Source organism: Andrena cerasifolii, chromosome 14, assembly GCF_050908995.1.
Source record: "Andrena cerasifolii isolate SP2316 chromosome 14, iyAndCera1_principal, whole genome shotgun sequence".
NCBI lineage: Eukaryota > Metazoa > Arthropoda > Insecta > Hymenoptera > Andrenidae > Andrena > Andrena cerasifolii.
The window spans coordinates 950482-972639 of record NC_135131.1 but is presented as its reverse complement, the minus strand read 5'-3'; the positions used below and the strand labels follow the sequence as shown (position 1 = coordinate 972639).

Sequence of the window (22158 nt, the reverse complement as noted above, 5' to 3'; positions counted from 1 at the left end):
GATAAAATACTGTATTTTCCTACTCCTGAGAACAAATAAGCATAATACTCACAATCAGTATAATTTTATACTTTAGATGAATTGCTACAGTGTATTCAGACGTAATGATAAGGACTAGTATCTTTAAATGTGTGCAAATTTTAATAAGCAGATGTCAAATGTGCATTAACACTTAGCACCTAAGTGCTAGCTCAGTTAGCTAGTGGAATCTGCCAACCCAAGTAATCATTTGAAGGAGAACTACATGTATATCGTACCAGCCAAGTGTTAAGATCGATAGAAGATATACCTAGCATATCTTCTCTTGTAGTTAAAACCATTTACAATTGGAAATGGCTAGTCTTTTAGGCTGTACTTCCAAAAGGGACCGGTGGCCAAACGAGACCAAACTTGGTGGGCATTACGAGAGGTGTGGAAAGACACCAAATATAAAATTTTAGCTTTGGCAATTAATGCGTTCAAAAGATACAGGGGTAATTGTGCATAAAAGGGTAGACCTTACCGATTTTTTTTAAATCTCTTTACCATGCACAGTGGGGTGAAAGACCCTAAAAGGTGGCATCAATTCCTAGGCGCCATGAAAATTTGTGTTAATTAAATAACTTAATAAAAACGATTACTTTAAAGTAAATAAAACAAAAGATTCCTCTTTTAAACTTACTTAATACATTTTTGTACATATTTAATAACACAATATGTGAAACCTTTTTATTTTTTTTTATACAGCAATGCAGAGATCATGTCAATGATTATGTGAACTAGTATCACTGTCATCATATTCATTATCAGACTGCAACGGTGTAGTATAATCATCAAAACTTATAACTGGAGGCAATAATAAGTTTAAACTTCATTGGGCAGAGATTCACGATTTTTGGGGGGTAATCGACTCTTGTTGGTTATTACGGGATCTGAACTTAATAAAAAGTGATTTAACAAAATCCTGATTGCAAAACGACAGTATTTTCATGAACTCGGAACCTTTTTGAATAACTTGAAATTTTAGGGATTCAAGCAAAAACGAGCAGAATCTGAAAGTTAATCTCAGTTCTTTGATAATCAGAGATGATAACTGTGCAAACAACAATGCTTGATCAGACTTGGAAGTGTACTAAATGTTGAATTGTTTGTGTAGATCAGCTATGGTAATTAAGGTTATACGAGGCGATTTTGAATTAAACTTTAGGAAGGTATTATGGCTTGCCACAAACGTATTATAACAACAAGTAATTAAATAAACACCTAAAATTGACGGCTTCGTCGCGAAACAGAAGTTTATAACACAGAAAACACAAAAAATAGCTACACAAAATCGTTTGATAAATTGCTTTGAATAAACATGAAATGGAGTTCCTACAACTCGTTTTTGACCGACTTGGGTAAGGAATGAAGAGTTGTAGCAGGCTGTGGATATACGTTTTATCGAGCGGACATATTTCAACTATACCAGGGATAAAAGATCAGATATGTAAACATTCTTTTGTATTTCGATTTTTCGCCAACTTTTAGGGTCTCCCACCCCACTGTCCCTCCTCTTAACAATATTTCTGTTAACTTATACCGACACAACGCCTCATTCCACTTTCCAAATTGTCCCGGGTGTTAGTATTGGTTGGAGCTAGATTAGTGTGTGGGGGGGGGGGGATGCGTAAAGCATGGTAGCGAACCGATTTAAGTTTGGCGATGCTAAATATGAGACTGTAGCTATAAAATTTCAAAATTAAAAAATGCAGGGACAAGAGGGTTCCCGGTGGGGGTTGTCTGCACCAAGGTCCAAAAAAATTTCCCCCGAAAAAATTAACAGTATTTTTTTATTAATATTTCGGAAACTAATAAATATCCGAAGCTACAATTTTAGATTTAGGGTTCCCACCCCCTCCCCCAAACCTCATCTCGATCAGCCACCGGTCCCTTTCGGAATAATATCCGTCTTTTGATCCATGTTTGCAAATCTCTTTTTATTTATTTTGACAAATGTTCACATATGTAACTCCTTTATCACGAATTTATGAACAACTTGTATGCTCCACTATGTACGCGTACAATTGTACATACATTAAGGCAGCGTTTCCCAAACTTTTCCTACGATGGAACAATTCAGGAATCCTGAAATTTTAACGGAACACCTTGGTTATTTTGTAGGGTAGGTAGATATGAATAATAAATAAAATAAATGAGTAAATGTAAGCTTTAAGAAAGAAACAAACATTTATTCTCAAATGGTAATCATTTACAAAACACATAAACACAGTAAAATAAAGTAGCGCGTGCGCGTGTGTGTGTGTACACACGCTACTTTATTTTACTATTTTTATGTGTCTTGTAAATGATTACCATTTGAGAATAAATGTTTGTTTCTTTCCTAACCGTTCGGTACTCGCGTCTGTTTCGGTCTCGCGAGCACTCGCGTCGTGCACTGAGTGCACGGTGACGTATCATTAAGAAAGATGATTAAATTCTTATGAAATTTGAGGAGTGGTTTCACCCCCTAAACATGCGAACAGGCCAAATTAAAAAAACACCTGATTCTTATTTTTCGGTCCTCTAAAACATATCCAAAAATCAAAGTAATCGGGGACGAACACCTGAAAACCTTTGAGGGGTGGTTTCACCCCCTAAACATGCGAACAGGCCAAAATAAAAAAACACCTGATTCTTATTTTTCGGTCCTCTAAAACACATCCAAAAACCAAAGTAATCGGGGACGAACACCTGAAAACCTTTGAGGGGTGGTTTCACCCCCGGAACATACAAACAGGCCAAAATAAAAAAACACATGTTTCTTATTTTTCTGTCCTCTAAAACATATCCAAAAACCAAAGCAATCGGGGAAGAACACCTGAAAAACTTTGAGGGGTGGTTTCACCCCCTAAACATACAAACAGGCCAAAATAAAAAAACACATGTTTCTTATTTTTCTGTCCTCTAAAACATATCCAAAACCCAAAGTAATCGGGGACGAACACCTGAAAACCTTTGAGGGGTGGTTTCACCCCGTAAATATACAAACAGGCCAAAATAAAAAGACACCTATTTCTTATTTTTCTGTCCTCTAAAATAAATCCAAAATCAAAGCAATCGGAGGCGGATACCCGGAAATCTTGTGAGTACATGGGCGCGCTCGCCGGCAGGATACGCGGCATACTTTCTTTTTCATTCAATCAGAGACATTTCTAAACTGGACTTGACAAGTACGTATCATGATGCAAAAATGTCCGCTGGAAGAATACATAGGGATGCTGGGTAAAATAGATCACGGTAAAACGGATTTTTCAGCCAAAAGCTCCGTACACATATATATATATATAGGGTAGATATCCCAATTACTGCCACCTTAAGCTCATCCCGTAACTTTCGTTAATTATTTCAGAAGTTATTTAACCTCAAAATCATTCCAATTTGCAGCATAAGAATGCCTAATATCTGTTTTATCTAAGAAATTTTTTTCATCTAATAAATAATATGTGTTATTTGCTAATTAATTGAAAATGTATAAGGAAGTGCAGTGTCCCTAAAACTGTCACTTAAAAAATCGTCGTGTCCGTATAACTGCCAGAAACATGACCCAATAACTGTCAGTCCTATTGACTGTGACCAGATAACTGATGGTCCTTATTATAATGTTAAAAATATTAAATAGGTAAGCAAAACAATGAAATAAATTACAAAGCCAAGAATTGGGTAATTGTATATAAATCTTACAAGCAACGCAAGCAATAATAAGTACGGGCGTAGATTGAGGTTACGTATGGCAGTTACACGTGCGTAACACGTTATGTCGTACCATGTCGTAACGATTACTGACGACAGTAATGTGGACAGAACAGAAAAACATTGTCCCCAATGCTGCCAGCGCTAATTATTATAAACTATCAATAATAGTCACTACTTTTATGCGTTTATATTATTACAATGACTCTTAACTATATTAATAACTCATTTATTGCAGCAAATATGAGGTGAACGGTAAAATTACCACTCTTTTCGCACTACACTTTTCTCTTATTCTCTACTTACGCCAGTCGCATTTTTGATACGCTAATGGTAAATTTACATTTTAATATTAATTTATAAATATAAGTATGCAATGTTTATTTATTATTATCTAAAACGGAAATCAAATTTATCATTACAATTTTTTTCCTTTACGATTTCGCAAGCATTATTTCACTATTAAGTAAAATAATTAAACTGACAGTAATAGGGACACTGACAGTAATTGGGATATCTACCCTATATTGTAAAATTACGTTGCCCCGTTACGCACTTGCGATCAGTCGCCGACGACCACGAGGTACACGGGGACATATGAGTTCGTACGCACTTGGTCGCGGCGACCAGCGAGTCGTCGGCAACCACGAAAACGTGAGCGATGCACGGGAGACCAAGTGGTCGCGGCGACCAACGAGGTGCCTTGATTCCAATGCACGCGTTCACACGACGAGCGACTTTGTTGGCGACCAGACACCTGCAAGCAACGAAATGAGTTTCGATAAATTTATTTTGCAAATTGAATCTCGAAAGGCAATTTGGGACTTGTCATATAATGAATACTCCAATCGTGACATTAAAAAAATAATAAGAAGAAATGGTGCATTTATTTGGGAATGCGAAAACCAGGAAACATATCTTTCTTACGACGTTCTTACAATATAGGTTGCACCCTATATCGCCTCATCTTTTTCTTTTTTTTTTCAATGTACTTCATAATTACAAGAATCTCCTCGACGTTCATTCTGTTTGGCGCTCTCTACGAAACGGATAGGTATCGAGTTGCTCGGTCTGGTCGCTTCGTTTGGTTGCCCGAATTTTGGTCCCTCGGCGACTAAGTTGCCGGCAACTGGTCGCAAGTAGGGATGGAGTGCAAAATCACTAACAGTGATTTATCACAGTGATCGCAGAATCACAATCACGGTGGTGATTGAAGTTAAATCACGACCGTGATTGTGATTTTTTTAACTTGAGTGAATTGTTTACTGTGATCGTAATTCTTGATCTTGATTGAATTATTTTTCATAAAATACTTCAATATAGCTTGTGTTACAGTCAAAGCGTGCTAATTCGGCGAATATATAGAATGTACATTCATAAATAGTCAATGTATGCACGCACTGATTTGATTGGCTAAAGTATTCACATATACATTATACTTTTTAACTAAAGTGAAGAAGTATTCGGAAATTTAAATAGATCAAGAACGATTACATTGGTTCAAAATATACAACTGAGATTCTATAAGAACAGTGAGGACTTGCGAATGTTTCGAAAGTAGAAATTGGGGTTATGTGGCGCGTGCAAAGAGCAGTTATGCTCTCCACCATTCAGAAGCGATCACGAAAATCGCGAATCACTGTTCTGCCTGCACCAATTAGAAGCGATCACGAAAATCATGGATCACTGTCAAAAATCACCGTGATTGGGAACGAACGTGATCGGATCACTCGTGATTCACAAATCACGGTTCTAGCCAACACTAGTCGCAAGTGCGCAACAGGGCTAAAGACTCCGGTGTTGCCAACCATGGGCTGCTGTCCGCCAGCGACTGATAACGAATTCGGAACCTCGCACTGACTCTGCACTGGTGTCAGAAAATGACGTGGATTGGTTGTTTCTGATAGAAACGAAGATAGCTCTATAAGAATCATCCAATCCAAGTGATTTTTTGGCACCAGTGCAGAGTCAGTGGGAGTTACCGAATTCGCTAAGAGTCAAAGCCAGTGCGCGCTGGTCTTAATACAATCCACACGCAAAGGGTGGAGCGTCTGATTTTCAAACATGTTTGAACCTGTCACAGCAGTTGAAACCATTCCTGGCTCATATTAATTTTGATAATTTTTCATGGAACCCTTATTTACTTTCCACGGAACATAGTCTGGGAAACGTTGCATTAAGGAATAATAATATTAATTACTTGTAATTGTGTATGTTATTATTTTTTGTTAATTATCATTTAATTTATATGTTTCAAATGCTTTACCCATATCTATGCAACTCTAATAATGCGCCTCTATTTTACATATAGCTCAATCCTGATGTCAATGCTTTCCAACGCAAATTTGTCAATGAAGTACGTCGGTGCGATGAAATGGAACGTAAATTACGATATTTGGAGAAGGAGATTAAAAAAGATAACATTCCGATGCTCGATACTGGAGATAATCCAGAAGCTCCGCAACCTCGGGAGATGATAGATCTCGAAGCAACATTCGAGAAATTAGAAAATGAGTTACGTGAGGTCAATCAAAATGCGGAGACCCTCAAGCGTAATTTCTTGGAATTAACTGAATTGAAGCATATACTTAGGAAAACACAAGTCTTCTTTGACGAGGTAAGGACACTTTTCATAAAGCTTATCTTTATGATATAATATAGAAACTTACAATACAAAATAGAATAAATGTAATATAATGCTTTAATTCTAATAACCTCGCAAACACATTTTGGAGCCCCACGCGTATACATATGCTGTAACTATAATGTACTCTTATCATATAATATAATTGTGCACTATACACAGAGCAAATCACCTAAGAATGGAAATGAGAATATTTATATTGTTTTTGATGATATTAAATAAATTTAAAGACGAAAATATTTTATAGAAATAGTCTTATTTTATGTTATAAAAGTCACTTCTTTTCTCTTTGTAATAGTTTTTAAGATTTAATATGTTTTTGTTTCTAACATGAGTGCAATCATAATGTTGAACCTACTTCGTATTATAATACAATACCCGAACCACAATTTTAATTTCCACAATTCAGTCTTTTTTCTATAAAATCAAGGTGTTGGAGCCATCTGATGCTTTTCTGGCTATATAAAAAATATAATAGGCTCCATTTATAGAAAAAACTTGAGTAACCTCGAAATCTCAAAAAGTGTAACAGTAAAATGATTTTTGTGATATTCCATACTTTTTGTGAATCGACCATTTTCTTTCTTAATTTTTTTTGTATTGTCAAAAACAATGATATTTACAATTCTACTCTTTGGTAATTCACATTATGTATAAAATGTGGAGATATTAATATTTTTAGAAACGATTATTGGAAGTAACGAATAATACAAATTCTTATTGACAAAAAGATTTGTATAAATTTTGAAACTCCCATAGCAGGTTTAGGAATATTTCATTCGATGTTATTAAAAGGGTATAATTATATGACTTCAAGTACAATTGGAAGCATATATTATTTTTTTGTCTGATTTTAAAAAAATATCTTAAAGTTTATACTTTTTGACCATATACTTGTTACACTGCATTTTTTGTATTTATTTTTTATATTTTACGTCACATTAGGTATATATTAACACTTATTTTATTGGAGACACAATTTGTGTTGCTAAAATGACAAACAAATAATTTAACAGTAATAAAAGTTTTATTACTATATGTACAAGCATATACTTTATTTGCATTTTTTTTTTGTATTATTTGAATTAATAAAAATATTAGATTGGTTCTCATGAAATGTCGTTTCTCAAACTTACCTCAATAGCATGTGTATCTTTTCTTAAATAACTTACCTTATTTAATTAAAGTGCTATTCAAATAACTCGATTCTTTCCATTCGATTATAACAAAATATTCTAGAAGCCAGAAACTCCTTAAATGTTTATTAAATAAATAAATAATTTTTTTATAGATTTTTTATTTTCAAAACAATTCGTAAAAAATTATATAAGTATTTAGTAAAATGAAAATCTGTTAACGAAAGATCATGGAGATATAGTAGTTCCCATGCAATCTGATAGGATTTATTTGAAAAAAAACCGTTTCTAAAGTTTCTAAGTCTACAGTTAAAAAATCAACTTTGGTTTCACCTTGTGGTAAAATAATCCGCGCCACATGTTGAATTTCTCTTTCTGTTACATACTTTCACAATAGATGCCGACAACTTATTCGAGTTTCATAATTCTTTTTCATGTCAAATAGGAAGTAGTAACGTGCATACACACGTACAAAATTCGTGCAACAATTGGCAGTCAAATATAGTTTTGCTCGTGTTACCATATCAGAAATTTCAAATTTCAGATAAACGACATTTTGTGTACACCAATTTAATATAATGTTTTAACGTTTACCATTATATGATATATTACACTTGAACTCTGTAGAGGCTATTTATTTTTAATTATGTAATCCATTAGTTTATATCTGTTTAATATAAAATAAGACTTTATAAATTCTTAAAAATATGACATTTATAAATCTTAATGTATATCCAAATATTCTACAATATAATGTGACATTTGTCACGTTGTTCCTCGCATTGGCAACTTTGCCCAATCAAAGATTTGTGTCAATTTTTTTGTGTGGCAAAACATCAGAATAGTCAATTGAGTATTCTTATGTATTTTTATAATAAATCGTAGTAATAAGAATTTCGTACTGGAATATTTGTGAAGAACAAACTTTTGATGCACATGATAATGTTATTTATTAACTATGATATAGCCTTGCAAGCTATACGAGCAATTAAAATGCATGACAATAGAAATTATGCAATACGTATCTGGTACCAGTGCCTTTTTTGCAGACGCTTTGCAATTTTGTATAAATGGAGCAAGATTATTGTACAACATACAAAATGATAGTTACATAGGAAATTCTAATATTTCTAATAATATCAAATTAAAGAACTGTTGACATTAGATTGTGTTTGTTTTGTGTTACTAATGATACTGTTGAGTGATTTTAGGACTATTAATGTGTTAGTGTTGCCAACTAACCAAGTTGCAGAATCGCAAAAGACACAAGTCACTATTCAAGCCCTATCTCCCTATGTCCCTTATATCCCTTTGTTTTTTATAACACGTATTCTGAAAAATTGCAATATATTTCGTTTTCAATTGCCTTTTAAATGTTTGTTGCTCATTGATAATACATGCATCAAAAACATTTTGCATTTATGTATGAAAGTTAGCAAGCTTCATATTAATTCTTAAAAGTAAAGTTTCTGTAGTATTTAATAGCATTTTTCAAACCACTATGTGACATTAATTAGCATCTTTGAAAGTGTATGTTCTTTAAATCTAGTTATTTTAGTACATATTTGTGTACTATTAAATTTATTATATGTTATTATTTATTTTAATACACATCGAATTTATTATATGTAATTAATAGTTTATAACTTTTCTGAGTCACAGTTACCCATTATCCCTCATTATCCCTTGTTACCTAAAATTTCTTTTCTTTTATATCTTACTTGTGGATACCAAAAATTATATAGCATATAATAAATGTGAAAGATATGATTCGTAAAAAGAGTCTTATTCTCAAATAAGCCAGGCTATAATTAATTGAGATTGCAATTTAATTTTTAACGTAAAGGCAACACATTACAAAATGTTTTATTAGATTTAAAAAGTGAAATAGATATTTGAATATTGGCTGAAATATATCAATTTTCCAAAAAATATACATATATTAGTTAAATATACTGTAGTACAAGGACTGTAATTCATTCCGAAACTAATCTAATAGAAGAGATAGAGATACAGGGTCAGCGTTTTATCCTGCAACCCGCGCTTGCGCGAACAGATAAAATGGCAACAGCGCCTCACGGACGCATTCCACTACAACCATGCACCGTCCCGGCCTTCGGAGAGCTGCCAGCGACCGCTGGACAGCAGTGATGCCAGAGCTTCGAGAATATTGGGATGGTCTCTTTCAAATTAACGTCGCAAAGAGCTATTCAGAATTTCCCGGTCCGGGTTGAAAAATTTGGGGCCTTTTTCGTATAATTTTTTAAATATAAAAGATATTGGAATGCAATTTGCGCCGAAAAATGAGAAAAATTATTCCCTCTTAATGATGGATAATTTAACATATTTTACATTTACTTATTTTTTTTCTATCAATTTTTTAACCATATTTGTTGTGATAAGCTTTTGTTGCATACTGTTATTTGATACTGTGTCTAATGCTGTTTTTAAAATTCGTGGTGTTGATAAACAAGAGGCTAGTTGTTTCTGTATCATTATTTTCAAAAATTGTGAAATTAAATTTTGCAGATCTCAGAATCTGCTCTTCTGGTTTCTTTTTTTATGAATTTATCCTTAATGCAGTGCATACCTAGATCAGATGCAAGGGGTAACTAATGGGACGTGTCTTTGATTGTAGCGGTATTTGAATTTTTTTTCCTAGAATTTTTGTGTCTGAATGTTTTAGCTACTCAACGCCACGCCTATACCGGCTTCCGTTAAGGTCATTTTTTGGAACGATGCGCCATTATTGTGGCTTTTACACACAGGTGGCGAAAAATCTCTCCGTACAAGGGTATAGCTCCGCGGTTAATCCTGTCGTAGCTAAAAAAAAATTAATTGAGACGGGTACGAGATCAGTCGACATTATTTTCAAACCTCATTACAGTAATCTGGGATGCGAGTGGTAAACCGATCATAAAAGCGGAGCGCGCGGCTCGATTACCTGGACCGGCAAATTCCCAGTAACTCTTTGCGACGTTAATTTGAAAGAGACCATCCTAAAATATGCGGAGCTCGGGCATCACTGCTGTCTAGCGGTTGCTGGCAGTTCTCCTCTGGGCCGGTGCATGGTTGTAGTGGAATGCGTCCGTGAGGCGCTGTTGCCACTTTACAAGTTCGCGCGAGCGCGGTTTACAGGATAAAACGTTGACCCTGTATAAGAGCAATAATGTTTATATTATACGTACTTGGTAGACTTGTATTATGTACAGAGTGTTTTATAAGGTGTATTATTGTTATATAACTGAATGAAATGTAAAATATTAAACTACTATATTTTAATTGATAATTGATAATCAAGTTTTTCAACAATTTCCGGTAAAAATTGAACATAGACAAATGTAGGCAAAATTATTAATAGAATTCTGTTTTATTGATGACATCTTGTCTTATTGGCGAGGATAAAAATATAGTATCATGTATTTTCTAGCAAACTATTCATGTCCAATAAAATTTTACAAAATTTTGGGGATAAAAAGCTAAGGTTTAATGCCTCACTGCCTAGATCACTGCTCAGGACGAATAAAGATCTAACGAAATTTGGTATCATTTTTATTCCAGAAGTACACTCAAATTATCTTATATCTGAATTGATAAAATCGGCGTTTGGAATGTCATCTACTAATGAAAATCGAAGTTTTTGTATTTCGCAGTAAATATTCATGAGGCTATCACTATTGGAGGTTGGAAAGATTCTTGATAAAAATTAGTCTAAACACGACCTCATTCGAACTATTTTCGAATACGCATAATATGTAATCGACTTGTAAAAAAGGAAAAGGCGGGATTTTTGGCGAAAGCAAAATCGAATTAGAGGGACTGAAAGCGAGCGGGGAGCAGTACGAGAGAAGTAAAACATGATACTTTGTCTCATTCTGATACTCTATCCGTCGCATGCTTTTAGTGCTTCCGAACCGCTTTTATTTCTTCTTGCATCCACCTTCGGAAGGCAGAATTAAAGTAACATATTGTTGTTCAAATGAGGTCACCTTCGGTTTCACATTCGTCGGGATAATATTGAGAATACGTTAGGAATACTTTCATAAAAGTTGAATAAAAACAAAATATAAGAATTTCATTTTTCATTACTGAATGACTCGTCTATAGTTTTACTCTAATCAAGTCGTGTTGCGAGGGGTTAGCGGAATGGGGGTGGGGATAGCGATGATCTAGAAGCGAGGTTTGGCAGCCAATCTAGAGGCGAGACATTACATGTAAAATAAAATGCTACAAATTTAAAAAAAATTAAATACAACATTACGAAAGTTGATCTTAGATAGTTTTTATGATACTACTATGAAGGAGCTTAAGAAAACGCATATACATGTACAGGATGTGACATTTGACATTATAATATGGATTTGTATCAGTCTTATTATCTTGAAAAAAATTGAGTTAAATAAAAATTGTATAGTTCCAAGTGTCACAGTTTTTTCTTACAAGGTTGTTATAGCAGAAATACCACATGCGACCATTATAATTCTTTGCAACTATACTCTTTCGTTTGCCTGTGGGACGAATAAAAAAAGCTGGCATTATTCTCGTAATGATGAAGCTATATTTACTGAAACTGCCGGATGTGAAAACCATCTGTATGAATACAGATGTATAATTGATACACCATTGTCTTATCTTACATTTTACATAGACATGCTAATCATAATACTGGCAACATCAGATGTTAATCCTCGGTTGTCACACTGGATCAAATTGACCCTGCAATTTTTTAAGCAAAAAACTTTTTGTCGGAAGTCTTATTGTTTCAAATTTTATTTAAGCATGATAACACTTTAAATGTCAACTTTCAACGATGGGCATATATTCTACAATGTTCAAACTTTATCTCAGATTTTTTTAGACTAAATTTAACAAATAGTTTTTAAATAACTACTGATTGAAAATTGGCAGGGCTAAATTGACCCAGTGTGACAACGACGTTCGAACAAGTGCGTATGTCAACCGAGGGTTAATATCGCTCTAAATAGTAACGCTACTACAAACAATAAGGATTTTAAATATATAATTAATATTTTGTTAAAGGAAGCAAAAGTTACCTACAAAATCTTTAAAGTCTCCTACCTTAAATGATTTAGTTTCATCTATTTTACAACTGTCTCAAAACCATGTAACTTTTATTTAACCTATTTTTCTTGAGACCAAGTAATATTAATGTACAACAAAGTAGTTATTTCAAATGTTCCACCTTGCATGTGTATGTACAGTATATAAAAAATATGCTGTCTAGTATAAAAGAACTATTATTTACTATTGTAAGGTTTTATTATACATTTATAATTACCCACAGTTATCTGTTGTGTAAATTATTGTACCTTTTGACGATACGTAGAAATCTTTTTATTATACCCTACTATATGTTATGCAGGGTGTTATGCAACAAATTCAACAAAGCTTGTCAGTGTGTTTGGAAGATAATTTTGAGCAAAAAAATTAGTAAACAACATCAGTCGATTTAGCTTATAAGAATTAAAGTGTTCATTATGACGGAAGTGAACAGTCAGTCTAACCTTCGATCTAGTTGGTGACGTCACTTTGATGGGCAACAAAAAGATAGATAGACGTAAATTAGAGAGCTCAGTGCCACTTTGAAATGTTGGCTCATTATAGTAAGTTTCCCATTACTTGATAGCAAGGCCTAATCGACTGAATGGTGTATATCTTTGTTTAGAATAATTTTCCAAACATGCTGGCAAAGTTTGTTGGTTTCGCTGTGAAATACCCTGTTTAGAAATAATCATACACAGAATGAAAATTTGTATAATAAGGTCCGTTCATTCTAAATTTATTCTCGTTTTATTTATTAAGAAGGAAGAGATAATAATTACTATTTGTCTGAAACCTAGAACATATTCCTTTTAAATCAGAAATTTTTAATTTGCAAAATAAATTCTTTACCTATTATCCTGTATGTTCGAAGTATGAATTAGTTGTTTTTAATAACGGCATGTTGATACATTTTAAAATATGAATAAGAAGGTTTAAGTATAAAGCTTGTAATGTTAAATAATGAAAATATAGCATGCATGCATTTAGCTAGCATATATTAGAATCGTAGTTTGAACTACTTATATTTTTAGACTCCTCAGCTAAAAGAACATAATATGGAATATATTGATTACATACACCTTTGCATGAAGCATGTATAGTGTTTGTGCTGTAAATTAAGTAACAATTCTATCGATACCGTGCTATACGCATTGTGTACATATATACATACATAATAATAATATCTTAAATTACAGTTAATGTTACGACAAATCTTAATTTTGATCTAAATTTATATTAGAAACATAAATGCATGAGTTCTGCACTAATTCAGTTATTACAATTGTTATGGTACTTAATCTTTGTTAAATATTATTGTATGTCACCATTAATCCCAAAATAATAAAATATAGTTGATTTTAGTGAATCTTTATTTTAGAACTATTCTGAATTATATTCTAATGGGATACATTTAAAATTGTCGATTATGTTAGGTACAGTTATGTTGTTTATATTAAATAATATAACTGTTCTTAACCAATATATTACATACATATATATATTAAACATTTAAATACACACGTTTCACGTTCATTAAAATAAACTGGTGTCAATAGAAATGACAATTTTTTTTCGTATAAATATTATATATGTACGACTGTTCTTACGTAGAAAATAACATAGTTCTTGTTTATTTTGATAAAAATTACTCGGCTTGTGTAAATAGCAATTATAGCTTAAAGTAGTCGTAACATGCATTTGTTCTTGATGCGTGATATTTGATGCATATATTCTAAAAGAATTTAATTGAAATTATAAAATCATATGTATGTAATCACTTTTGTGTACTGTTACGTGGTTATTGTTTACCAAGTTCAAAGATAAATACAAAAAATATTAATCTTTTATTAACCACTGTTGACTGTATTGCAGTAAGGTATGTAAAGTATTAGATTCAAGGTAGATTGTGTTTAATTTTTATCACAAATTTATGATTTTGCCAAATCATGAAGTCCTATAAAATTCCATATATCCGCTTTCTCTATCCCTTTACCAAATTTTATAATAACCGCTCATATTCGAATTGGTGAGTTTGACAATTTGTTAACGAAAGGAATTAGACAAATTGGGAGATAGGGCAAAAGAGAGGTGACATGTGTCTGTTGCCAGGCTGAGCATGGAGGTGTCGTGTCGCAGATGGCAGACCCCAGCCGTGAGGAAGAACAAGTCACTCTCTTGGGTGAAGAGGGCCTCCGCGCTGGCGGCCAGGCTCTCAAGCTCGGGTAATTAAATGCGGTGTAAATTCAAGCAATGTAGAACGTAATGATTTACAGGTTATCTTATGAACGTTATTAAAATTAAAAGAAGTTCATAGTTTGGTATGTATAAGCCAAAGATAAGAAAATGACATAATTACTCAAGTCTCTTTCCCATTAGCAATGTCTTAAACCATGCCTGATTAATACAGTAAATTTTATATACTTTGCTCATAAATAATGCTGGTTTCACCAATTAACGCAACATAAAATCCACATAAAATTAATCCTTACAGTAGCATATAATTTTGCGTCTGCAATTTAGAAGAAAATCCTTACGTTCTACATCTGAAACACCAATGGTTGAGAATCATTTTTGTACAATTTAAACGCTCCATAAAGTTACTTTCCAAAAACTTTTAACTAATTCCACTGATTGTTCTCCACTTCGCTATGGTATTGGGCCGAATAATGTTTACAGTAGTTGGAATACTGATTATCTTTGGAAAAAGACACCGTTAGGTCAATGGACATATTTTTATGTACTTTTTTAATTAAATTAGAGTTTATTAATCCATAATCTGCGCATATTGCAGAGCTTATGATAAATGTTTTCTGTGCAATTAGGCTACTTACACATATATAAATTTAAATAGAGGGCACGATACGTCAGTGTGTTCTGTGGTTACAGCACCTGTACACTACGGCAGACACCATAGGAGCACACTATAGGAATCCCCTCAGGCAAGCTGTTATCAACCGTTATTTGTATTTGCAAATTTGTTTTGTTCAGTGTTTTTGCCTGTAGCTACCTAAAATCCTGTAGCCAAAAAGGAGCACTAATATTATAGTCACTAAAACATGTATAGATTTTGTCATTTGCTAATTCTTTTAAAAAAAAAGTATATTTGTGAAATAACAATTTTTAATGAAAGCAAACGTTGACTTTCAAATACAATTTTTAGTTGTTTCGTTTATAACATATGCTGTGTTTTCTGTAGATTAATGAAAATTATACAGTAAGTTAAATTTCTTTATTATCGGTTACGATTTATTAAATATTATATATACATGGTGTCCCATTTAACGCGACCAAGTTACATATTTTCATTATTTTTGAAAATACGAAATAGCGTGTCCCAAAGAAAGTGTTTGTTTATAAAAAGCAAATGTTATAATTGCCGCGAGATTCTTTTGCAGATTATATTTTTCAAGATTTCAGAGTTGTCTGTGTCTGTATCTTGACATGGTATTGTAGCTGACGTCGAGAAGAATGCAATCACCTATTGCACCATGAGCTTAAGATGACCTTGATAACAAAATTTGTTATTTGAACCAATTTCGACGTAGAGGGCGTTTCAAAACATGTGGGCGTAACTTCATAAATGAACTAGGTGCATGAAATAGTGCAAAAGGTTTGTGTGAACATGTGTCGTATTTGGCCTTGTTTCCGAGTTACAGTAACGTATTGCAATCCTCGTTACAAACTGAGTCAGCGTTTATCCTTAAAGGAAGTGCTCAAAATGACTACCCGGGGTTCCAATACAGGTTTCTAAACTTTAATATAAGTCTGCGAGGTGAGTGAAATCGGTTATACTAACTCAGTTTGTAACCACAATTGTTAAAAGACAGAGAGCTGCCTGTAACTTTGAAACCATGCCAAACAGGACAAATGTTTGTAAGAACTACTAAACACTACATATTCCCAAGATCTTCTATTATTTACAAAGTGTCTCTTGTTAAAGTCTGAGCTAATTACAACAGTCGACAGGATCATGGACCTTGCAAAAGAAAAGTTAAGATTTCTCTGGGTGGTGAAGTATCAACAATAATTATGTTATATGCAAGTATTTCAATAATAAACCGAAAACATGGAAGTATATGTGCATCGTTAATGCATTTAAAACTATCACCTCTAAAATCATAGAGTCATTTTATTCATTTTTTCTGCCGGAAAATTTATCAAATTGGGTGGTTATTACATTCAGCACGTTCTTAAGAATAAAATCGGCAGAGAAAGTATATGGCAATTGATTGCTACAACTTTTTACTCCTGTTTTCTTTTTTATTACTAATTATTGTCGCATCAACTGCTACAGGTTAATAGCGACACTTATGTATCGTCATCTCAGAAATTTGTTCAAATATTTTTGTGTTCATGGTCATCTGGAAGCCATGTTCCTATAAGTCGTTAAATTTGTCTTGATGGCAGCTACAGCATCGTGGTAATAAAAATGTAAGGTTTGGTTTAAACAAAAAAAGACAACTCTGAAATGTTGAAAAGTATAATCTTGAAAAATTTTCATGTCAATTATGGTATTTGCCCCTCTGAAACAAATTCTTTGCGATACACTTTTTTGTGTCACCAGAATCAACAGATATGTGTAGAGTGGCCACGTTAAATGGGATACCCTGTATAATTATGTATATGTAATATATGTCTTACGTACAACAAGATACATGAGATATTATATCAAATATACTTTCATAGTTTAATTATTGTTATTTTTTATTTTATGGTTTTTATTTTTCTTCCAAATTTATAATAGTTGCGCAATTGTGCTGTTATAAATCAGTTGAATATTCCATGACTTTAAGGTTACAATATAGAAAATATATAGGGTGTCCTGTAATATGTGGGACCCATTTCAAGGATGATTTAGCACTTGAAAATAATGAAATAAGTTCATATAAAGATTTTGTGTTGCAGTGACTCTTTCGATAAAGTAAGCTGGCATGCGTCTATATTTGTCACTTTATCAAGAACCTGAACCTAGAATTGGCTGAAATGTAAGGGAATCATACCATGTACTTCGAAAACAATAAGTGACTGGATTTTGTGTTTTCCTGTCTCACGGGGCACTTTATAACCAGATATGTAGTTGCCCCACTTTAACAATCTACGATTACCCGACAGCGTTAGTGGCAAAAGGGATAGCAGTGTATGTTTGGTGTAAGAAATACGGAGAAAAGGCAGCAGTGGATCGCGTGATATTATTATAATTAACATTTTGAGTGACTTAAAGTTTGAATCGGTCAGACCTTTCCGAGGGATCGCCCAAGCGAGAAAATCATTGTCCAGCTCGTCCTGAGCTTTTGAATATATGTCGATATCAATGAAAATTTTAATTTCTATATTTTCTATTAAATCAGTATGGTAGTATAGCTGTACTATGCAAAATTGATGCGAAAATAGGGGCTAGCAGATTGGGCGGAGCAAAGAAGCGGTCATTGTCAAAGTACTCCCTGATAGCCAGATCTGGGCAGCAGAATCTGACGTCAGAACTGCAGCAGTCTGTGTCCGCATTTGGCTGCGTTCTGATGTGCAGAGCCTGATGTCAGATGGACAGCAGATCGACAGCAGATTTCGCCGCCTGCTAAGCACAGCAACAGCGCCATCTGTAGGCAATTGCTTGGTAATTCTGGACCTCAGATGGCGCTGTTGCTGTGCCTCGCAGACGGCAAAATCTGCTGTCGATCTGCTGTCCATCTGACATCAGGCACTGCACCTCAGGCTCTGCACATCAGAACGCAGCCAAATGCGGACACAGACTGCTGCAGTTCTGACGTCAGATTCTGTTGCCCAGATCTGGCTATCAGGGCTATAATTACGGCTCAACCCAACCCCGCCCAATTATTTGGGTCCTTCTTTGCTAATGTTCATATTTAGTCGTCGCGGTTAAGCGTTCATTTAATTATAGTTTTAAAGGTAATGGAAATTAGAGATAATGCTCATCAGATTATACAAGATTGTGTCCTTCATAATATTTAACATACTGTTATTATTTCAATAATATCATTTTATGCAAAGTGCAATTCAATTTACAAATAGGTGTGGTCGAAGATTCAATTACTTTAATATTAAAAAATACGGTAAAATATTAATGATTTTATTAGGGGTAGTAGTTTTTGATAAATTAGGCATAATATTTTAACAGTTCTGTAAACAATCGTTCGACAGTCATTCACACTTTAGTGTATTGCGCGTTAAGCGTCTGTGACATGAGAATCCCTGTTTAGTAGAATTCCTTCAAAACATGAGTGGGGGAGTTCCTTCCCCATTTTCCTAACGTCCGCTTGCGCAAGCGCGATGATCGCGTCAAGTTTGCATGGTATCGGTGTACTACCATTAGATAGGCGTAGGTTTCCTCATGAAAATGAGTCCAAATACGACCTTGTTCGGGGTATTTTTATTTATTATTATACATAATTGAAATCGCTTCTGAATTCTGTAAACCAATTATACATAATATATGATTAAAAACATCCCGAATGACGGTCGAGTTTTGAGTTCTCATTTTCATCAGAAGAATCTTGGTAATCCATTAGAAATACTTTCATGAAGACCTAATAGAAAATATGAGGCAGTGAGAGCGGACTAACCCACATTTTTTTTAAATTGAATTAGTAGTAATAATGTATTCCAATAGGCTCTACTAAACATATAAAATAGGGGAAAAAAAGTTTTTCCAATGTGGGTTAGTCCGTTGTTGCTCTCACTGCCTCATATATAAATTACAATTTTCATGACTATGTAAATAACTTCTCGGACGCTCGACTGTTGTACAAGCGAAGGTTCACCGAGCCAGGAAAATGCAAAGGAACTCGGAGTTTTTCATAAAAGGCGAAAAAGCACGCCATTGCCGCGTACACGATGGAAAGGCCTCAGCGTGAAAATACACCGACGCCACTCGAAGATTAACGTACGAGTGATAACCAAATGATAAATATAGAACTATGGAATGATATGGAAGTCATTGTACGAGCTTAGTTTCTCAAGAAAGTCACTGTAATGCAGAAATACAGTAAAATGGGTCATATGACTTATATGAATTTACTTGAATGCTTTTAAAAGTAATTCATTCCTGTAATTTGAACTACAGATTACGGGACACCGCGTGTATTAACTCTTTGACTGGCAACGAGGACACTGAAATACCGTCCCCTGAAATGTATAAGCATGACAGACGTTTTCGAATCGCCAACTGTCTGCGCGAAAAGTATTGATAAATTTATTCCCACACTTGTAGTTGGTAGAAGTCTTAAATCGCCCCATAAATCACCCACCTCGGTTAATGAGGTGTCAGCGTTTAAAGTACACATTCCAGGTATGGGACAATACTTTCCATACTTCCCAAGTATTATCTCACCCTAAACCGCAGATATGCCAATCAAAGAGTTAAGTGACATTATACAATGAGTCACGCTATACTCTTGTCAGTACAAAATACTTAGAGCCTTGAAGGTCATTGAGGGGTAAACCGTTTCATGCTTCTGCGGTCCACCCAATTCTATTGTTCAAAAAAAGAAAGAAAGAAGCAGATGTGTCAGACCAATGCAACGGACAGCTACGGTAGAAGAGTGAGGTAATGAATATGGGAGTGAAAAAAGGCAATTAATTAGTAACTGATGCACTTGTCAGAATTTAAAGAAGCCAGCCTATAAATCTGAAAAAATTCGAAGCAGATAGAAAAGTGAAAACAGAAGGGGTCGCTTCCAGCATAACTCACAGCTGGAGAAATGACAACGAGGGGCCTAAATATTTTACACTGTGTATAGTGTTTGTACTCCTACAGCTTTGGATTTCCAGCAATTGAAGCTTTTCAAATGAAAGTGCGATGAACTCAGTATGCATAAAAATAAAAAGTGTTCTAATTAAGCTTTTAATTGGTATAATACTTAACCCGGCGAGAGGCGCACCCCATATTGTAACACAGGTTTTTGCTACCGGGTCAAAAATACTCAAAAATGAAACGTAAAAAACCACGGTTTCAGAATATTTTTTTTTAACTCTGTAATTTTTATGTTACAGTTTTTTAAAAAATTGTAACAAAAACTCAAACAGTCTTTATATTTTTGCAACTAGTGCCTCTGTGGTAAATTTTTACCCAGTAGCGCCTCTCGCCGAGTTAATTGAAGGATAGAAGAAACAAATAAATAGAACCCTACAGTATATTAACAGGAAATCAACACTATAAAAAATTTGTAGTTTTACAAATCAGTATTAAACACAGTTAAACACAGTTGCTTTTGTTATACTCCATATTCTGTTAGACACTTCAGTAATATTTTACAAACGAGCTGATGTATTGAAAACTAAATTTTAAACAAATAATGGAAGTAGTTGTAGCTATAACAATAATAAGTAAATTTTAATAATTTCTATGAGCTCGCGTTTTTTTTTTTTTGACAATTTAATGTCTACCCACAAGTGTTCTACAGGGTTCGCTTTGGCGATTTCTGGCGTTATGCATAAATAGGAAATATTATTTAACATTCTTTTTACAATATGAACTGTGTATCTTAAATCCCTGATCTGTGTGATACAGCAATTCTAATATGACAAACGAAAACAGATTATTGTGTAAAATGTTTGAGTAATTGTCTTCATTCGTAATTTCGCCAATGAATAGTAGATTACCAATTCTACTTACAGTCATAAAATTAAATATTATTGTTGAATTACCCTCACGTTTTGCTGCTGATTAAATATTAAGTTGGATTTATTTTTATTTAATGATATTCTACATTTCGAAAATACAATTTGTCAACATAGAGAAATTTTACAAATTCCAAACACTTCACTCCATTTGCATTACCTATGAAAATTTTATTTCAATCTACCAAACCATTAAAATTCTGTCTCTTTTAATACTCGTAGATAAGTTTCTGCACACATTTTCTTATGAAAACTATTTGCAACGAACATTGCTAATTTCAAAATCTTAATTGGTAGATTCGTTTTTACTTCTTGTACTCCAACTTTTTCTTTGTACGTACATATTTAGCATCTTCGAACGCTCATTGTGTGGTTTATTTAGCACCGAACTGCTTAATGTATTTCTACTTGTCGAATTCAACATTTGCAAATAAGATTTGAATTGGTTTAACCGTTAATAGATTAATCTTCTTTTCATTGGACAGCTTTCACTTACTTTTGTGCCATTATATCTTTTCTAGTAATACAGTATTGTATACTGGTATAAAATATATTGTTTTGAACAGAATGATTCGAAAGACTCGATTTTTTGTTTAATATATTAGTTCTAAGCATACATAACACATTTAATACAAATACTTTTCTGGTGCTATTTTCCTGTTAATTTGCTGAAAGGTATATTTGTTTCGCAATAGTTTCGCAATAGCCAGTATTATTCCCATCATGCTTTCTTTAAAAAAAAAAAATTGTTTTGAAATTGACAGTAGCGAGAGTACAAATACTTTGAGTTATGACTCATTGTACGTACAGTAGTAGTGAAAGGCAATTATTATACAAATTATTGTTTTGGCGACTTTAAATGCTCTTTAAAGGCAAATGTGACTGTTTGCTTGATTAAATAACATTCACTTATCAATTTCCCAGTTCGTAGAAAAATGTGTGTTGAATTATATTGAAAAATTCCAATTA

General features: G+C 33.6%; 1 protein-coding gene and 1 long non-coding RNA gene across 7 annotated transcripts in view; one reads left to right on the top strand and one right to left on the bottom strand.

Moving 5' to 3' along the window:
* Positions 1–22158, top strand: part of Vha100-1 (V-type ATPase subunit a family protein Vha100-1) — a 45173-nt gene that overhangs the window by 7533 nt on the left and 15482 nt on the right. For 2 of the 6 annotated variants that reach the window (XR_013087043.1, XM_076826266.1), the window contains exons 2-3: positions 6023–6328; positions 14665–14777. Coding sequence is in view for 5 of the 6 variants with exons in the window: in XM_076826266.1 (XP_076682381.1) it covers positions 6023–6328; positions 14665–14777 (419 nt within the window). In the remaining variant the exon portion in view is untranslated. Of the gene's footprint in view, positions 1–6022; positions 6329–14128; positions 14582–14664; positions 14778–15441; positions 15495–22158 lie in introns of those variants that run through there. The other 4 variants (XM_076826270.1, XM_076826268.1, XM_076826271.1 and 1 more) reach the window with 4 other exon arrangements.
* The window catches only part of LOC143376243 (uncharacterized), a 52790-nt gene that overhangs the window by 24901 nt on the left and 5731 nt on the right, over positions 1–22158 (bottom strand). The window lies entirely within an intron of this gene.